Here is a 16,290-nt window from a genome sequence, read left to right on the forward strand (position 1 = left end):
CGGAATGGCGAAACGGCCTGTTTTGCCTGGAAGTTTTACAAAGATCAAGTTGGTGAGAAATTTCCACACAATTTTGTTCATCTCTGTCAACTCTACAGTGGGCACATTTACCTAGATGTAGTGGTGTGCCATGAATATGTTACTTTAACAGTGTTATGTGTAGGGCTTTCACCAAACTGAATACCCCAGAATGCCGTGACAAATATTATTTGGAGTCAATAATATAATGAGGCTATATAAAGGCTATAAAAGTAACAAACCTAGTTATGTGTTATAAAATTTACTACATAATCCTGGAAATTTACAAAAAAAATAGGAATACAAACATCACAGTCAAGTAGTGACATGTAAAATGGCATTAAATAAACGAAGGACACAGTGACTGCACAGTGAGGTGGTCTACACAGAATATGGACCTCTGCTGATGCCCCCAATTTATTATCCATAAATCAGACTTTTCTTCTTTATGCAAGAACCACAGTAGACATGTGACATTAGATCTGTCCTCAGGTTATTGGAACTGACACTCTGACACAGCATCTTCTGCTAGTAGCCACACAAACATAAATGTTAGCATCTTTTGTAGGTACCAGCGACATTGAACACAACATGAAACATCCCAAGCGACAAAAGAAAAGAAAATGATTTTATACCCAACCTTACTGGAGACGTTATTACTTATCTGTAGGTGTATGGAGAGGGGTAAGATATAAAGAGAGCACTGTAGGCGGAGGGAGAGAGAGAGAGGGGGGGGGAGAGAGAGAGGAGGAGAGAGACGTTCTTCCGCAGTCCACCAACAGGAAGTTAGGCATTTTGGAACGCATGCCGAACTTCCTGTCAGTGGAACGCATATGCGTTCCACTGCGGGAGAACGTCTCTCCCCCTCTCTCTCTTCACCCCCTTCACCCCCCCCCTCTCTCTCTCCCTTTGCCTACAGTGCTCTCTTTATATCTTACCACTCTCATTCTGCATCTGGCCTTATCTGGCGTATCTACAGACTACAGTAAATGTCTAGATATAGAGCCTGGTAGCGGACAGCTGCCGCGCCCCTTTGGGCTCTGCGCCCTGGGCGACGGCACCGCCCGCACCACCCTAGTTACGGCTCTGGTCTTTGCCCCAATATTTGTCCAGATAGTCACGAATCTGTGAACATGTATCTGACCATTTCAGTCAGGGTTCTGTTCTTCCTTTCAGATATCCCAATTTGTTCTGGTGTGTGGAGTCCTATTTTGTGTTGCTTTATGCAGAATTGTCTTAAGAAGTGTTCTATTTTGTGTCCTGTGAATTCGCCTCCATTGTCGCTATGAAATGCAAGTGGATTTCTTTAAAATCTGTTTATAGTCATTGTCACATCATTTTTTAATACATAATATAAATTCATCTTTGCTTTGCATTAGGTAAGTGCTGTGTATCTGGAGTAGTAATCAGTGAAAGTCACTATCTGTTGTCTCCTGGTGTGTGCACTTTCATTGGGCCACACTTGTCACTGTGTATTAGGTCAAGTGGTCTCAATGCTCTGCTCTCACTTTGTATTGGGATTGTTATTCTTCTGGCTTTTCCTTTTATTCTACATTTACACCTCATGGTTGTTGAAGAGTCTGATACTGTGAGATCCTTTGTTAGGTCTCTCTTTTTACAGTTTTTTAATGCTGTGGGTGTCTGTGTCCTAGTCGTCTGTGCCCTAGTCGTCTGTGCCACACACGAATACTCATTGTGTGTGTTTAATCTCACCTGTTTTGTTGCAGTGTCAAGACTATACAGGCGGTGTTTTGCTTTGACTGTGGATAATACTTTTCTTTCATTCTGGGTAATGCATATGTTATCTTGGAATTTAATAGTAAGTCCTTTAGCCGCCATGCAGACAATAGCCCGCCTTCTAATCTGGGAACATACAATACATCTTTTAATGGTATTTGTAAATTACTGCCGTTTGCATTGGAGCATAAGAGTACATCGTGCCCTATACTGTCCGTAGTGATATTGGTACCATCTGCAAGATATATTGCTTCTTTATGATTCATATTAAGTTCAGTAAAGATATCTGTCACTTGTCATTGTTGCTCCTGAATCTATATACCAACTATTGGTCAGATGAGTTACTGACATTTTAAAACTTCCACTGCACTTGTTTGTGCATATGTCTGAGTCTAGTTTTAACTCTCTGCTTGGACTCTTTCAAACTTAGCTTCTGCTGTTCTGCTTCCCGTATTGAGCAGTTTTTCTTTAAATGTCCAGTTTTCTTACATCTAAAACATGCTCTTGTTTTCTTATTATGCAATTGGGTATCTGTAACTTTAAGTGCTTTTTCTGTGTCACTTTTCATGTTATCCGGTGTAATTTCTTTTCTGATATTCAACTGAATATGATTTGACAAAATCTAGTGCTTTCTGCTTTAGAGCTTGTTTCCAGAGCATTTATCAATGCATCGTATACATCAGGTAAACTGCACAGGAGTATGGCTACTATGTGGTTGCATCTGCTCCAATAGATCTGAGCAGTGCTACAATTTCCAGCAATCCATGTATATGCTCTTGCATACCCTTTGTGAAGTTTTATCAGGTACAGTTTTCTTAGCCGGAACAATTTGCTGTTTAAATTGGATCCTTGATGTAGTTTCTGTACTGCATACTTCATATGCTTAGCAGTTTTCTTGTGTCTAATACGAATTAGCTGATGATCCTCAGCTATTAAGCTTAGGGTTACGCATGCATGTCTATATTATTGTCCTATTCTTGATTATTAACCTCGGGTCTGTCTGTGATTATAACTTCCAAGTCATATTTAGACAATGTCATTTCCGCTTTGAATTTCCACAGTTGATAGCTATTGTTAGACAGCTTGGTTACTGCTATGCAGATTTTCTCTGAGATGTTTATTGTGCTTTAATCCTTGTAACTGGGATCTATGGTCATTTTTGTTTGGGTCTGGGTTCTCAATGCCTGGGTTCCTAATGCTTGTGTCTGGGCTTCTGGTATTTGTGTCTGGGCCCACAACCTGATGGGGGATCAGCACTTCTTTCATATGGTATCAATAGGCACACACTTGTGGTTATGTGGTATAACTATTTAGGATAAAATGTTTCGTTATCGGCATACAGACGTGACAGGACTTACATGAAAAACAACATAACTAGAACATTCCTGTACAACAGAGTACATTTCTATAATACAGAATGATAACACATTTAGGATCAGCTCCACCTGCTGTCCTTCCAGTGTAGTCACTCAAACAACATTGAGGGCTAAATATTCTAAACTGCGGATTTGAAAAAGTGGAGATGATGCCTATAGCAGCCAATCGGATTCTAGCTATCATTTTGTAGAATGCACTAAATAAATGACAGCGAGAATCTTATTAGTTATTATTGGCAACATATCCACGCTTTCAAGTCTCAGTCTTTGGTAATATCTCAACACTTCCTCTCAACAGATGATGCTTAATCTATCTAGACACATGGCAGTAAGTGTGAGAGGCATAGACCTAATAGCACTGGTCTCTTGTACTTTAGACATTTTGCCACCTTTAAAAACTGTCAAGTCTATAAATTGTTCATCTGTTGCTTTTAATATTGCAATCCAGTCACCGTCTGTTACAGATGTCTGAACAGTAGTGTTTATTGGCTCTTCTGTATGTCAAATCTAACATTGGCAAAGTGTTTGTCTACAAAGTTGACAGCAGCATCAAATTAACAATGCATTTATCCAAAATAATAAACCTCCTGCTACAGATATTGTTCGTCTGTATTTTCTTTTAATCTTAATGACTCTAGGTATCTGACTATTGCAATAGCAATCTCTCAGATCTGGGCTATGTAGTAACAAATCAACCTTACTCTTTTTTTTTTTCCGCTAAAATTAATTATGAGTCAGTAGTCCTCTTTACCAGCCTGGAGGTCAGGTAGAGTGGCAGTGAACACGATTCGGTTCTTCGTGGAGAACAGTTTCTTAAGATTATTAATAAATCAATGTTCGTTTCATCAGCCGTGGGAGGCATTGCCAAATGAGGTTGGAGCAAAGCTGTCATCACTGTGCAATATGTGCGAACTGTTGAAAACCTAAAGAATGTAAACACCCACAGCAAAGCAATAAATATCACATAAATGTAAAAAAAATGAAAAAAATGTAAATCTAAAACCGTTTAATGGAAGCAAACCTAAAACAATGTGAAAAGGTAACCCAACTAATGACACAACTTGCAGGTAAATATATATATATATATATATGTGTGTGTGTGTGTGTGTGTGTGTGTGTGTGTGTGTATGACACCCAGATCCACCTCTCTTCCCTTCTGTATTATAGGTGTACCAGTGCTACCTAAAGCTAAACATGTCCAAAACAGCTTCTCATGTTCACAGCTGCCCCAATCTCCACTCTGAGCCACCTCGTTCCTCTTGTTTCAGCTGTGCCATGCTTTAATTAGAATGTAAGCTCTCTTACAAAGGGCCCTTCCTACCCTTTGTTTTCGTCTCTGCGTATATTTGGTCTTCCTTGTATGTCCCTGTTTAATCTTGTCCTGTTTTCCCCATTGTCTGGCACCGCAGATCTTTGTGCTATGATAATAATGATAATAATCTTCCTAAGGAAAATATCTTATATTGGTATATGACAGTCTAACAGCTACACTGTAAACTATACTACTTTTTTATTTTTTATCTTGCAGTGTTACATTTTTAGGCACTCCAAGATAATATTATTTATATAGGTCCAATGTTTTTTTTTCTCTTTACAGCTTCTTGTAAAGCTGAAATTCCCAGGTATTAATGGCTTTCTTCCCTTTCTGTTTTACAACACATCATAAAAATATGCTAAATGCCTAGAGAAAATAAAAAACACAGATGTAAAGGCAGTTATAAATAATGCAGCAGATTTTCATTTGATTAAATATTTAAGCTGCTTATATTTTTAGAAAGACCTTATTTTCCCTGGTTGAGCAGTCTCTCAAATACAAGAGCTTATATTATTAATGTTGCTAACCAAGGCTTTTTACTATGCTATAATTAGGCATTCATTTCTTTCAAATAAGGTTAATTTGTGATGTGTGTATATGTATATGTATGTGTGTATATATATATATATATATATATATATATATATATATATATATATATATATATATATATATATATATATATATATGTGTATATATGTGTATATATATATATATATATATATATATATATATATTCTTCACAATGATTTTGTTTATTGTAGTCTTAATGTAAAATATAAAAATCTGTGTTCATGATCTTTCCAAGATGTTACTATATATCAGGGGCGGATCTAGACATTTATTCTACCCCGGGCGATTTTAGGGGGGCGATTTAGGCCCCGCCCCCTTTCTGATTTCTAAGGCTGCTGGCGGCTGCACAGTATGTGCAGGTCCGTTCAGCTTTGACAGTGTGCAGCCGTCGGCAGAAAGCCCCCGATCGCCCCCCCCCCCCCCCCCCTGGATCCGCCACTGCTATATATATATATATATTACTTTTTTATACACTGCTTATTTCTGCAGCTGGAAGCTTCTATTTAAAATTACGAAGAGAATATTATCACATTTAGATCATATCGATCTTAAAGGGGATAGTTTAATAAAAAAAATTTAGAACCTAATTTTCTAATAAATGACCTGTAATCATTCCAACATACTGTACCATTATATTTTGTTCTGACCGCTGCAGGCAACACTGAAATTGATGCAAAGCGATTGCTTGTCAGAAAGCGTGCCTGTACAGGTCCATTTACTTACATTATTTTTTGGTTTGTTCACATAAAGCCTCTTAAGCACGTTTGAAAGATTATGTGTTAAATGTGTAATAATGTCTGTGTGTATGAAAGTTAGTGTAATAGCTTCTCTGCATCATTAAGGGTTCTGATTTGCGGATTTCCTAACAAGGAAAAGGGACAACCCTCATTACATCCTCCCATTCCCGGTTACAGGACTTTTTTCGGGCTGCACCAAATCTATGGAATTCTCTCCCTCGCACAATAAGAATCTCCTCTCGTCTATAAACTTTCAAGCGCTCTCTGAAAACCCACCTCTTCAGACAAGCTTATAATATTCCTCAACCACCCCCTTAACCTCACTACCTTACCCTATTACCCGTTACACAATTTCACACAAGACAACTACCCCCTGACCAACATTGTTGTGTGACAGGATCATTTAGCTTATAAGTCACTTTTACCTTAACAGTCTGGCTGGGCCGAAATGCAAAATGTAGACTTAGCCTTAGCCTCATGTGTGAAAGTCCCATTGTCCCATAGATTGTAAGCTTGCGAGCAGGGCCTTCTCACCTCTTTGTCTGTTTTACCCAGGTTGTTTATTAGTTTACTATGTTTGTCCCCAATTGTAAAGCGCTACGGAATATGTTGGCGCTATATAAATAAATGATGATTATGATGATGTGCCCCAAAAAACACAAATATTGCATTACTGTCTATACACATATTATAATCGGCAAAGTCCAAAATAGTCTCTCAAGAATAATATGATAAGGAAGCAATATTCCAACCACTTCTGGCCCACATGTAAATCTACTCACAGGATGAAGAAATGGATATTCATTGGTCATCCATAGGCACAGCTGGACAGTAATGCATTTACTCACTGTCTTTTATCCCTAATTTTGGGGCACAGTTGTCCTTTTTCCTTGTTAGTAAGAACCTATTTCACCCCCACTTTGGTTTTTCAGTATTGTGATTTGGCAGTTTTGGGTGTTGCTGCATTGGGGGTGAAAGGGCAGCATCCTATTTGCATGCCAGGTGATACTGTTCCATCTGTGATTTAAAGTGAAAAACCTGCCTGCCAAGTGCTATTGTAGCGAGTAAAGATGGGGAGAGGCCAGACGACAGTGATTTCAATATCTTAAACATCAAGTACACAAGTCGATAAATTAGAAATGTCTGGAAGTATATGCTTACTATCAGAAGGAACCATAAAAGTTAAAAAGATCAAAAACATTCAAGGTATTATGTATTAGCTCATTTAATTAATTACATATCATCAATATCAAATATAATATTCAAGCTTTGACATTGACCACTATAATTAAAATGTAATGGCCTTCTTAAGTGCCAAGATTTCAAATTGTATAACAGGGACATTGAAGGTTGGTATAAATAATATTCTAAGACGGTAGAGTTTTTAAAAACACAGTATTGTATTTTTAAAAATAACTTTTTCTTGTATACATTGTATAATTTTTTTTTCCTCCCTTACAGACATGTCTACCACACAGTAGCTGCATCTTCATTGATCCCTCCTAAAAACATCAGTGATATGAAGTTTCATGCAGGAACAGCATCTCTGTCCAGTTCAGATGCAGTGATCATACATTCTGGTGCCATGGTTTCTATGCTTGATCTCCTGGCGTCAGTTGATTCAGATTCCCAACCAGAAGTATGTATCTCACAGTTGTGAACTAACAACATTCACTTGTCAATGTGTTATTTTTGCTTATTGATTTCCTAAATGTCTATAGAGAAATAGATGGAGGTAGTTCTTGACTCTGGCTGATCATGACTAAAATGTGACTCCACATAATGGAATTACACTGAAAATGCATTTGTGTAAAACTAGCCACATGGGCCGGTACTAGTGTGGGTGGACAGGACAGGATAATTTGCCAATTTGGCCGAATTCTGTATTTGTGTAATGTAATTTGTCTCCTCACCGGCCTCTCACTGCTCTCGTCTTGCCCACTTTTGTTCTATACTTAGCGTGGCTGCCAGACAGAATTCTTCACAAATTCCTCACCCTCGCCTACAAGACCCTCTCTCATTCTACTGTCCCATATATCTTCAACCTGCTCTCTATTCACATTCTGTCCTGCTTCCTGTGCTCGGCCAATGACCGTCGCCTCTCCGCCACCCTGATCACTTCACGTTCCTGAATCCAAGATTTTCCCAAGTTGCCCCTCCACTGGAATTACCTCCCACGTTCCATCCAACTGTCCCCTAATCTGTGCTCCTTCAAACGAGAACTTAAAACTCACTTCTTCCTTAAAGCCTACCAGCCATCCACCTAACACTCTCTCCATACTCGTTTGCTTCACCTCTCTTTTCCCTGTCTCTCCTCCTATGCTTGATCCCTTCTGATTCCTTTTGTGCCCTCCCTTTAGGATGTAAGCTCTTATGAGCAAGACCCTCTTCCCATATGTCTCTATACCAGTTCTTCTGCTCCAGGCCCACTATAATTACTATGCCTGGAGCGAGTCTTGGTAATACTCATTTATTGTTCTGTTCTGTTTTACCCTGTATGGTCTACTGTCTTGTAATGTGTATGGCGCCGGAAATCTTGTGGCGCTTTAAAAATAAATGATGATGATAATGTAAATATTAAGAATAATGTATAACTAGAGCAACTCTGTGGTAACTGCCTTAAATTAAACTGTAATGACTAAATTTAATTTATTAACAGAATTCAATAACTTTTTTTATACACTATATTACATGTAGAAATTTTTAACAATGAAGTATAATGAATAACTATTTTATCAATCTCTATATTAAAGGAACAAAATGCTTTCTTCATACACTACAATATATGTATAACTTCTTCCATTGAAGTTACATTGCTGGGCATGGTCCTCACAAGATGCCCTGATATATGTGAATGCTGTCACAGTTTCCAGGCCACCCAGCCGTTCACATGCTCCAGGTCACCCAGCATAACTGTCACAGTTTCCAGAGCAACCAGCAGGTGCACAGGTGTATTGCCAACTTTCACATTTTCCAAAGGACAATGGTAATGCATGGTTGTAAATGGCAGGCGGACGTTTTGCAAAATATCTCTGAAACGATGCAACCAACTACAATATCAATATTTTTCTCAGGCAATGGCATCATAGAAATAAATCACTCAGAAAACTTATACTTATGATGTTAATATACAGATATTCATGTTGTAGGAAATGTCTTTGCCTTTAAAAGGATGTTATCATTGTGTTTGACAGATCCATTGTTTCTCTTTGTTGCATAAACCCTAATCTTCTCCCAAAACTACCCATCAGCCCTAATTGTGTATCCATACAAAATCTTGGCCCATGGCATATTGGAAAGGGGTAAAACTGCTGTTAATAGGGGGAAATCAAAGTCAGAATAATAGCTTAGAGCAATTTTTCTAAATTGCCTGTAGAGAGAGATAGTATAAATCTATGTATAACATATGCATTCCCCCACACTGGGTTACACTTGGAAAATATCCAAATCGTATTCTTATAGCAGAGGTTGACAACCCATGTCTTATCTCAACTCCGTTGTAACTTGTCTCTACAGCATGCCTTGGATCTTCAATTGGCGATAGCCAACATCTTGCAGTCATTGGTACACACAGAGAGAAATCAGCAGGTTATGTGTGAGGCAGGGCTGCATGCGCGGCTGTTGCACAGATGCAGTGCTGCCCTGGCTGACGAGGACCATGCATTACACCCTCCACTTCAACGGATGTTTGAAAGGCTGGCGTCTCAAGCATTGGAGCCCATAGTGCTGAGGTATGTAGTTCTACTAGATATACAATTGCATATAGTTAGAATTCAATTAAGTGTGGATTTAATTTTATTTACCAAATGCTGTCTATCTATTTTCACACATTTCAATTAAATCCTCTAGCGCTCACCAGCACCATATTTGTATATGTGGTAACACACAGCAGCGTGCAGAAAGGGATTGAAAAAATGTTTTTGTGCAGTTAGTGGATATTGTCGGGGAATAGTAAGGGCACAAAAACAGTCTGGAAAGCTGTTGGTATGATCACTTTGGTCTAATAGATAAGGAGGACCTCCAAGTAGCAGGACTCCTTTTGATTTGGGATTAACCAGAGTTCTGTTTATAAATTCTCTGCCAAGTCATACAATATAATGCAATAAATATTTTTTTCTGTGTGATTTGGAGGAGATTCCCAATAGTCACCATTTGCCCTTTCCCCAAGAAAGGTCTACACTTCGCCTCCTTGAAATGCCTTAAAATTTCTAATTATGTTTTGTCATTTTTGCAAATATCAATTTCCACTGTATGTAAATATGGGTCTTTATTCAGTATATTCTATATTTTTGTTTAATTACTTATGTTTTTCCGCCACCAGAGAATTTCTTCGTCTTGGAAATCCTTTGAATTGTGCGGCATGGGATAAACGCTTATTGAAACAGTACAGAGTACACAAACCTAGTTCCCTCAGCTACGAGCCAGAAATGAGAAGTACGTTTTTCAATGAAGGTTTAATGAAAATTCTGTCTTGATATAAATGACATTATGAAAAGATCTACTTTTCCCCAAGTCACTGAGTATGTCTGCAAATATTTTAATGCGTAGTGTTTCTGATTTTTTCATTATAAGTCCAGATTAAACCAATTCAAAAATTAATAGTGCTTATATGATCTAAGCAAACAGTAAAGGAAGCTTTGGACGAAGGGTTCTATATATTTCAATTACTTTGCGGAAATGGTGCGTGTGTGTGGCAAGATTATTAAAATACTGTGCTTGCATTATATATTAATATACTTAAACTTAAGTTATCACTGTGATATATAAGAGCATTCTAATTATAAAAACCAGGTACATAAAAAGGATTTAGCATTAATTGTCTTTGCTTTGACAACTCCAAGAGCCCACGGTAATTGTAATGTGACACTGCTTCTTAAAAGTTGATGGGGGAAAAAAAGAACAGATGAAGCAAAATTTTTGCAGTAAATGACACTATATTGTTTTCCTTTACTTAACTCAAACACTATGAGCTATACACAGCTCAATTAATTTGATAGATGTCACCAAATACCACAGATTAGTCACTTCATCCTTAGCCATGGTGTCTAGGGCCTGATTCATTAAGGATCTTAACTTGAGAAACTTCTTATTTCAGTCTCCTGGACAAAACCATGTTACAATGCAAGGGGTGCAAATTGGTATTCTGTTTTGCACATAAGTTAAATACTGCCTGTTTTTTCATGTAGCACACAAATATCAACTTTAAATTCAGTGTACAAATAAGCTATCTGTATGCTACATGAAAAAACAGTCAGTATTTAACTTATGTGCAAAACAGAATACTAATTTGCACCCCTTGTATTGTAACATGGTTTTGTCCAGGAGACTGAAATAAGAAGTTTCTCAAGTTAAGATCCTTAATGAATCAGGCCCCTAGTCCCTGCAATAAACCCTGCTCCATCTGTATATTACATTTTCAAAACATGTGCCCCCCTGTATTTTATATCCTCTTACACTGCATATTTGCTCATCAGCTTCCAAAGTTGGAACACCTGTCAGTTCAGCCCGTCTGTTACAAAATTGTATTTTGTTGTAGATAAGACGGAAATGCAATCTCTTCGATCATTTGCAGTTTTCCCACACACAGGAATCTGTGTTTTCTACATACAGTGCTGACATATAGTTGTAGTGTCAGCATCAGAGAATGTACCCTGAGGCTTTCCATTCAGCATTGCTCGTATGACGTTATACTGCTGTTCTGTCATTCATTCTATACAGGTTTGGTTCATTTCATACAAGTCCTGTAGTGTTTCCTGTGGCTCATGAACACCATATAGTACTTCGCAAATGACACATTTTTTTTTTCATAAACTGTAATGAGACCAAAAAGAAAGAGTGTAGAATGGGAAAATGAATGCAAATACAGGATTTGTTCATTGCGTAAGGATTAGGATTGCTGCGTAAAAATGTAATAAACTGTGACTAATAATGGGTGGCATGTTACAGCCTTTGATTCTTGGGCAGTACTGAGAGAAGGACAGGTCAAGTTATAGAAACCTGCTCATCATTTCAGGGAAAAAATATATAAAAGTGGCCATAAAGAATGAAAAATATGCAAACCAAACAGCATATGGTATTGAACAAGTATTTTATGTATATGCCAGAAATACTGAACATAGCCAGTAAAGAAAGCGGTCACACGGCAGCTTTTCAAAGGGGTAACATTTATATGCAATATAATAGTCTCATTGGGAATGAATGGGTTGCTTTAATCTTTATGGCCAGTAGGTAAGAGAATGTTGCCTTTGAAACCTACGTAGGGTTTCCTCCTGGTTGACAAAATTGACTTTTGGTGCCAATATTATTTATGGGCGGAAATGTTACACAGATAGGAAAGCTTGTATGTTTGTTTGCTTCAGCTCTGATGGATCTGTTTCCCTGGATGCACACAGGTAGCATGATCATGTCAACAGAGGGCTTGGGCTCTGACAGCGTGTTCTGCGTGGGAGAAGATAAACACTACCGGATAAGCCGGAGCTTGGTAAAGTCAGCAGAAGGAAGCACAGTGCCCCTGACCAGGGTAAAGTGCCTGGTTTCTATGACTACTCCACATGACATTAGGCTTCACGGATCATCAGTCACTCCTGCCTTTGTGGAATTTGACACTTCTCTAGAAGGCTTTGGGTAATGATTATTCTAATTTTTTGAATATTTTTTTTATTTTATTTTACCTTCCACACACTAATAATTAAACCACAATACCCTATAGTTTAATTAATATGTATTTAAATGTTCTCTACTCCTAATCTTATATGAAATAATTAGTGTTATTTTATGTAAGTTACATTTTTATATGGTGCAAATTAAAAGTACTGACATGATGGTTTTTTGCGTTAAAACTACAATAAAGTTGTGGTCATGAACCATTAGTCATTCATGAATAATAGCTTATACTCCCACTTTCATTCCATCCAGTGATTTTTAAAATGCATCATATATGGCACTATATAATTATATAGTTGTAATTAGACATTTTTTGACTTGTGGCAAGCTCTACTCCACGCATAATCTTCTCAGACACCCACTCCTCACTTTGCTTCAGTATCACCTATTCCCCATTATCAGTTTAGTTCTTCCATACTTTTCTCCCTATTATTTATAACTCTTTTTTTTTTGAGGCTTTCCATTCATATACCGATCAATTCCACTTACATACCTACAAAAGTTTATGGAGTTCTCTGAAGTTGTCCAGCACCATTCACCAGTGCAGTCAGGAATCTGGCAGCAGCGGAATTTTGCTGATCTCTCAAAATTCGAGACCATCCTGCTGTCACCTATCTGTTTGTGCAGCTGCGTTTTGTGCCATTTTTTGGCCTACACACATAGTATCTCACAACATTCCGCTGTTGCTGCTGTACATTTTAATCTTATGTACCTAAAATCATTGAAATTGTAATTTCTCATGCTAGAAAATAGTGCTTTGAAAAACGCTGAAATACTTGGAGCAGACATCTTTAAAAACATTAATGTCTTAGACCAATTTATTTTTTGTTTAATAGGTGCCTTTTCTTGCCAAGTTTGGCTCCTCATAATGCACCGACCAGTAATGTAGTTGCCACAGGACTTGTTGATGGGGCAGTACTCAGTGGCATAGGAACAGGTAAGGACGTACTTGAATATGATCTAGTGCAGGCCTGTCTAACCTGCGGCCCTTCAGGTGTTGTGAAACTACAAGCCCCAGCATGCTTTGCCAGTAGACAACCTGTTGATAGCTGGAAGGGCATGCTGGGACTTGTAGTTTCACAACATCTGGAGGGCCGCAGGTTGGACAGGCCTGATCTAGTGACTGCAGAGGCTATTTATTTGTTTGAATTGAATGGTCCATTTTGGCATACGAAGTACTGTAATGATATTATTATCTAAATATACCAAGTAATTTAATTTGTGCTCATTACGATATAAAACAATCCATCTCAAAACATGTCTCGGCAAAAGTACACATCTTCTATAAATAAAAGCGGACTTGTGTACATCTATACTGTTACTACTGTATTAATAAACCTTTATTTTGCAGCAATGAGCATCTGCTGTCTTATTTATTGATTTGGCAATTTAATGAACCCCAAATATACACTACTTATTTATTTTTAAGGTGCAAAAACATGTATTCTTCTTGAATAAAGTTTGGTAAGCAGGACTGCAATAAATAAAATCCTGACCTGCAGAGCAAAATGACACATGCTCTTTTGATGAATCTAAATGGAGTCCTGTTCAACACATGAAAAACGTATCAAAAGCACACATGTTTTTCATGTGTTCAGCATCAAAAGAAAGGTGGAGTGGAAGGAAATGGAGGAGGGGAGACTGAAAAAAGCATGAGTGGGAAAGATTAACAAGGACCCAAATATAGAGCAGAGAGGCCGAAAAGGAGGGAAAGGGACAGTAGATCATGGAAAAGAGAAGGCTGAATGAAACGTGACATAACAGAAACTATTGTGGGGTATATTGTATGCCTATAGAACAACGTTCATACATTCACTTGGTTTTTAGGACTCGTTAATGGGTAAAGTGTGTTTCTGTGTGCTTTACCAGCTGCGTACATTTTCATGCTTTTACATAGAATGTATGCAGAGAGCAGTGCAAGTGGCATGGCACAGTGTTCTCTATACACTTGAATTGCTCGCTGTATTTATTCATGGTTCTCCAGGGTGTTGGTCCATGTACAACTGACTGATAGCTGGCCAATGCAGGGGCGAGAACAGTGGGAACTGTACGGGTCCTGGACACAAAATCCCTGTGATTTATACTAGATAGAGGGTGGTTTTATTTAAAAAATAAATAATGTTTCTAGCCTATAAACACAAGATTTCTTCTGGCACTTATCAAGACAATGTGATCTTCATTCTCAATCCACCACAACTAAATTTTCTACTAAATATAAACTTTCAAGAATCTTTACGGGTGTTTCATAATCATTAATCCTTGGCATAGTGAAGTGTTTAATGTGATTACATTTAAAAGATTATTTTTACCAAGATTAACACTTAAATACAAATCCCAACAATGCTATGTAAATTCACATGTATATTAAGCAGCAAACACATGCTGCCAGTTTCTTTTTGTACATATGTTATGTGCAAAATATTGGTGTTCAATTTTCTCTAATGACGGCACATGTTCTTTAGAAAAATGTACTCATTGACAGCTTGTTTTCCATGTTGTATGCAGGATATGAAAAAAATATGTATTTTTTTCCTCATTTTAAACATATGAACATACTTTATTGTTTTTACTTTTTTAAAGGGGAACGCCTTTTTCCACCGCCTTCTGGTTTAACATATTCAACCTGGTTTTGCATTGAGCATTTTAGCACTCCACCAAATAATCACCCTGTGAGGCTACTCACCATTGTCCGACGGGCAAACTCCTCTGAGCAGCACTATGTCTGCCTAGCCATTGTCCTCTCCGCGAAAGATAAGTCCCTAATTGTGTCAACAAAGGAAGAACTCCTTCAAAACTATGGTAATTATCCAGCCTCCTTTGACTTGACTCACTAGTCAGTAGTTATTGTATTGCTTGTCTGTGTTTAAAGGTTTAGCATTTGAGGATTTTCCACTCACAAATGTAAATTGACAGTGTGCCATTTTTCTTTTTTGTGTGTATATATATATATATATATATATATATATATATATATATATATATATATATATATATATATATATATATAATCTTAATTGAAAGAGTAGGTGTAGTTACCATGAATTGTCAAATAAATAAGCAAAATACCAATATTATAAAATATAATGTAATAGTACAATGACAGTATTATATAGGGTTTATAGAGGGTGCTTGAAAGTGTTCTGAAGCCAAGGGCCTCGCACAGCATTAAAGTGCCATATATTTCCTCATTATTAAGTAAGATTTGTTTCACCACATAAACCAGGATAAATCTATAGACCGACTTCTATAATGTATATGCAGTCTGGCACCCGTAGTAATAGAGTGTAAGAGTTGTGTAGCATTGTCATCCTGTCTGGCAACTCATTGGTCATTGTAGACAATAGGGAACTTATAGAGGCCCATAATTTTGTTTTTTGTGTGAATTGGGTGTAAATATATACAGGTGTTAAACACATATCTATATATTTATTGTCCACTTGCTATGTTTGTTTTCCAGTGGATGACTTCAGTGAAGAGTCTTCTTTCTATGAGATCCTACCTTGTTGTGCCCAGTTCCGATGCGGGGAGTTGATAATGGAAGGCCAATGGCATCATCTGGTCTTGGTGATGAGTAAAGGCATGCTGAAAAATAGCACTGCGGCATTGTACCTAGACGGGCAGCTGGTCAGTACAGTAAAGGTGGGAATATTTGTTTGTTCTAGATATTTGTACCCATTCACTTTAATAATAAATCAGGTTGTGAGCATACCAGGTCAGTTTAATGGCTTTCTGCAATCATGCAGGGCTTAAAAAAATGGCAGGCATTGTGGCTGTATTTAAACATGTTTTTTCTGTCAATAACAACACTGAGGAACTCTGAAAGCAGAGCAGGCAATGGCAATATGCACAATAAATATTGTGCTTGAAGATG

At 37.6% G+C, this 16,290-nt stretch overlaps 1 protein-coding gene across 3 annotated transcripts in view; it reads left to right on the forward strand.

Annotated features, from left to right (window-relative positions):
- Positions 1-16,290, forward strand: part of WDFY3 (WD repeat and FYVE domain containing 3) — a 209,299-nt gene that overhangs the window by 107,804 nt on the left and 85,205 nt on the right. For all 3 annotated transcript variants that reach the window (XM_075203228.1, XM_075203237.1, XM_075203247.1), the window contains 7 exons: positions 7,218-7,395; positions 9,273-9,487; positions 10,078-10,190; positions 12,149-12,380; positions 13,256-13,356; positions 15,000-15,218; positions 15,877-16,058. In XM_075203228.1, coding sequence (XP_075059329.1) covers positions 7,218-7,395; positions 9,273-9,487; positions 10,078-10,190; positions 12,149-12,380; positions 13,256-13,356; positions 15,000-15,218; positions 15,877-16,058 — 1,240 coding nt within the window. The remainder of the gene's footprint in view (positions 1-7,217; positions 7,396-9,272; positions 9,488-10,077; positions 10,191-12,148; positions 12,381-13,255; positions 13,357-14,999; positions 15,219-15,876; positions 16,059-16,290) is intronic.

Source organism: Mixophyes fleayi, chromosome 1 (genome assembly GCF_038048845.1).
Source record: "Mixophyes fleayi isolate aMixFle1 chromosome 1, aMixFle1.hap1, whole genome shotgun sequence".
Lineage (NCBI taxonomy): Eukaryota > Metazoa > Chordata > Amphibia > Anura > Limnodynastidae > Mixophyes > Mixophyes fleayi.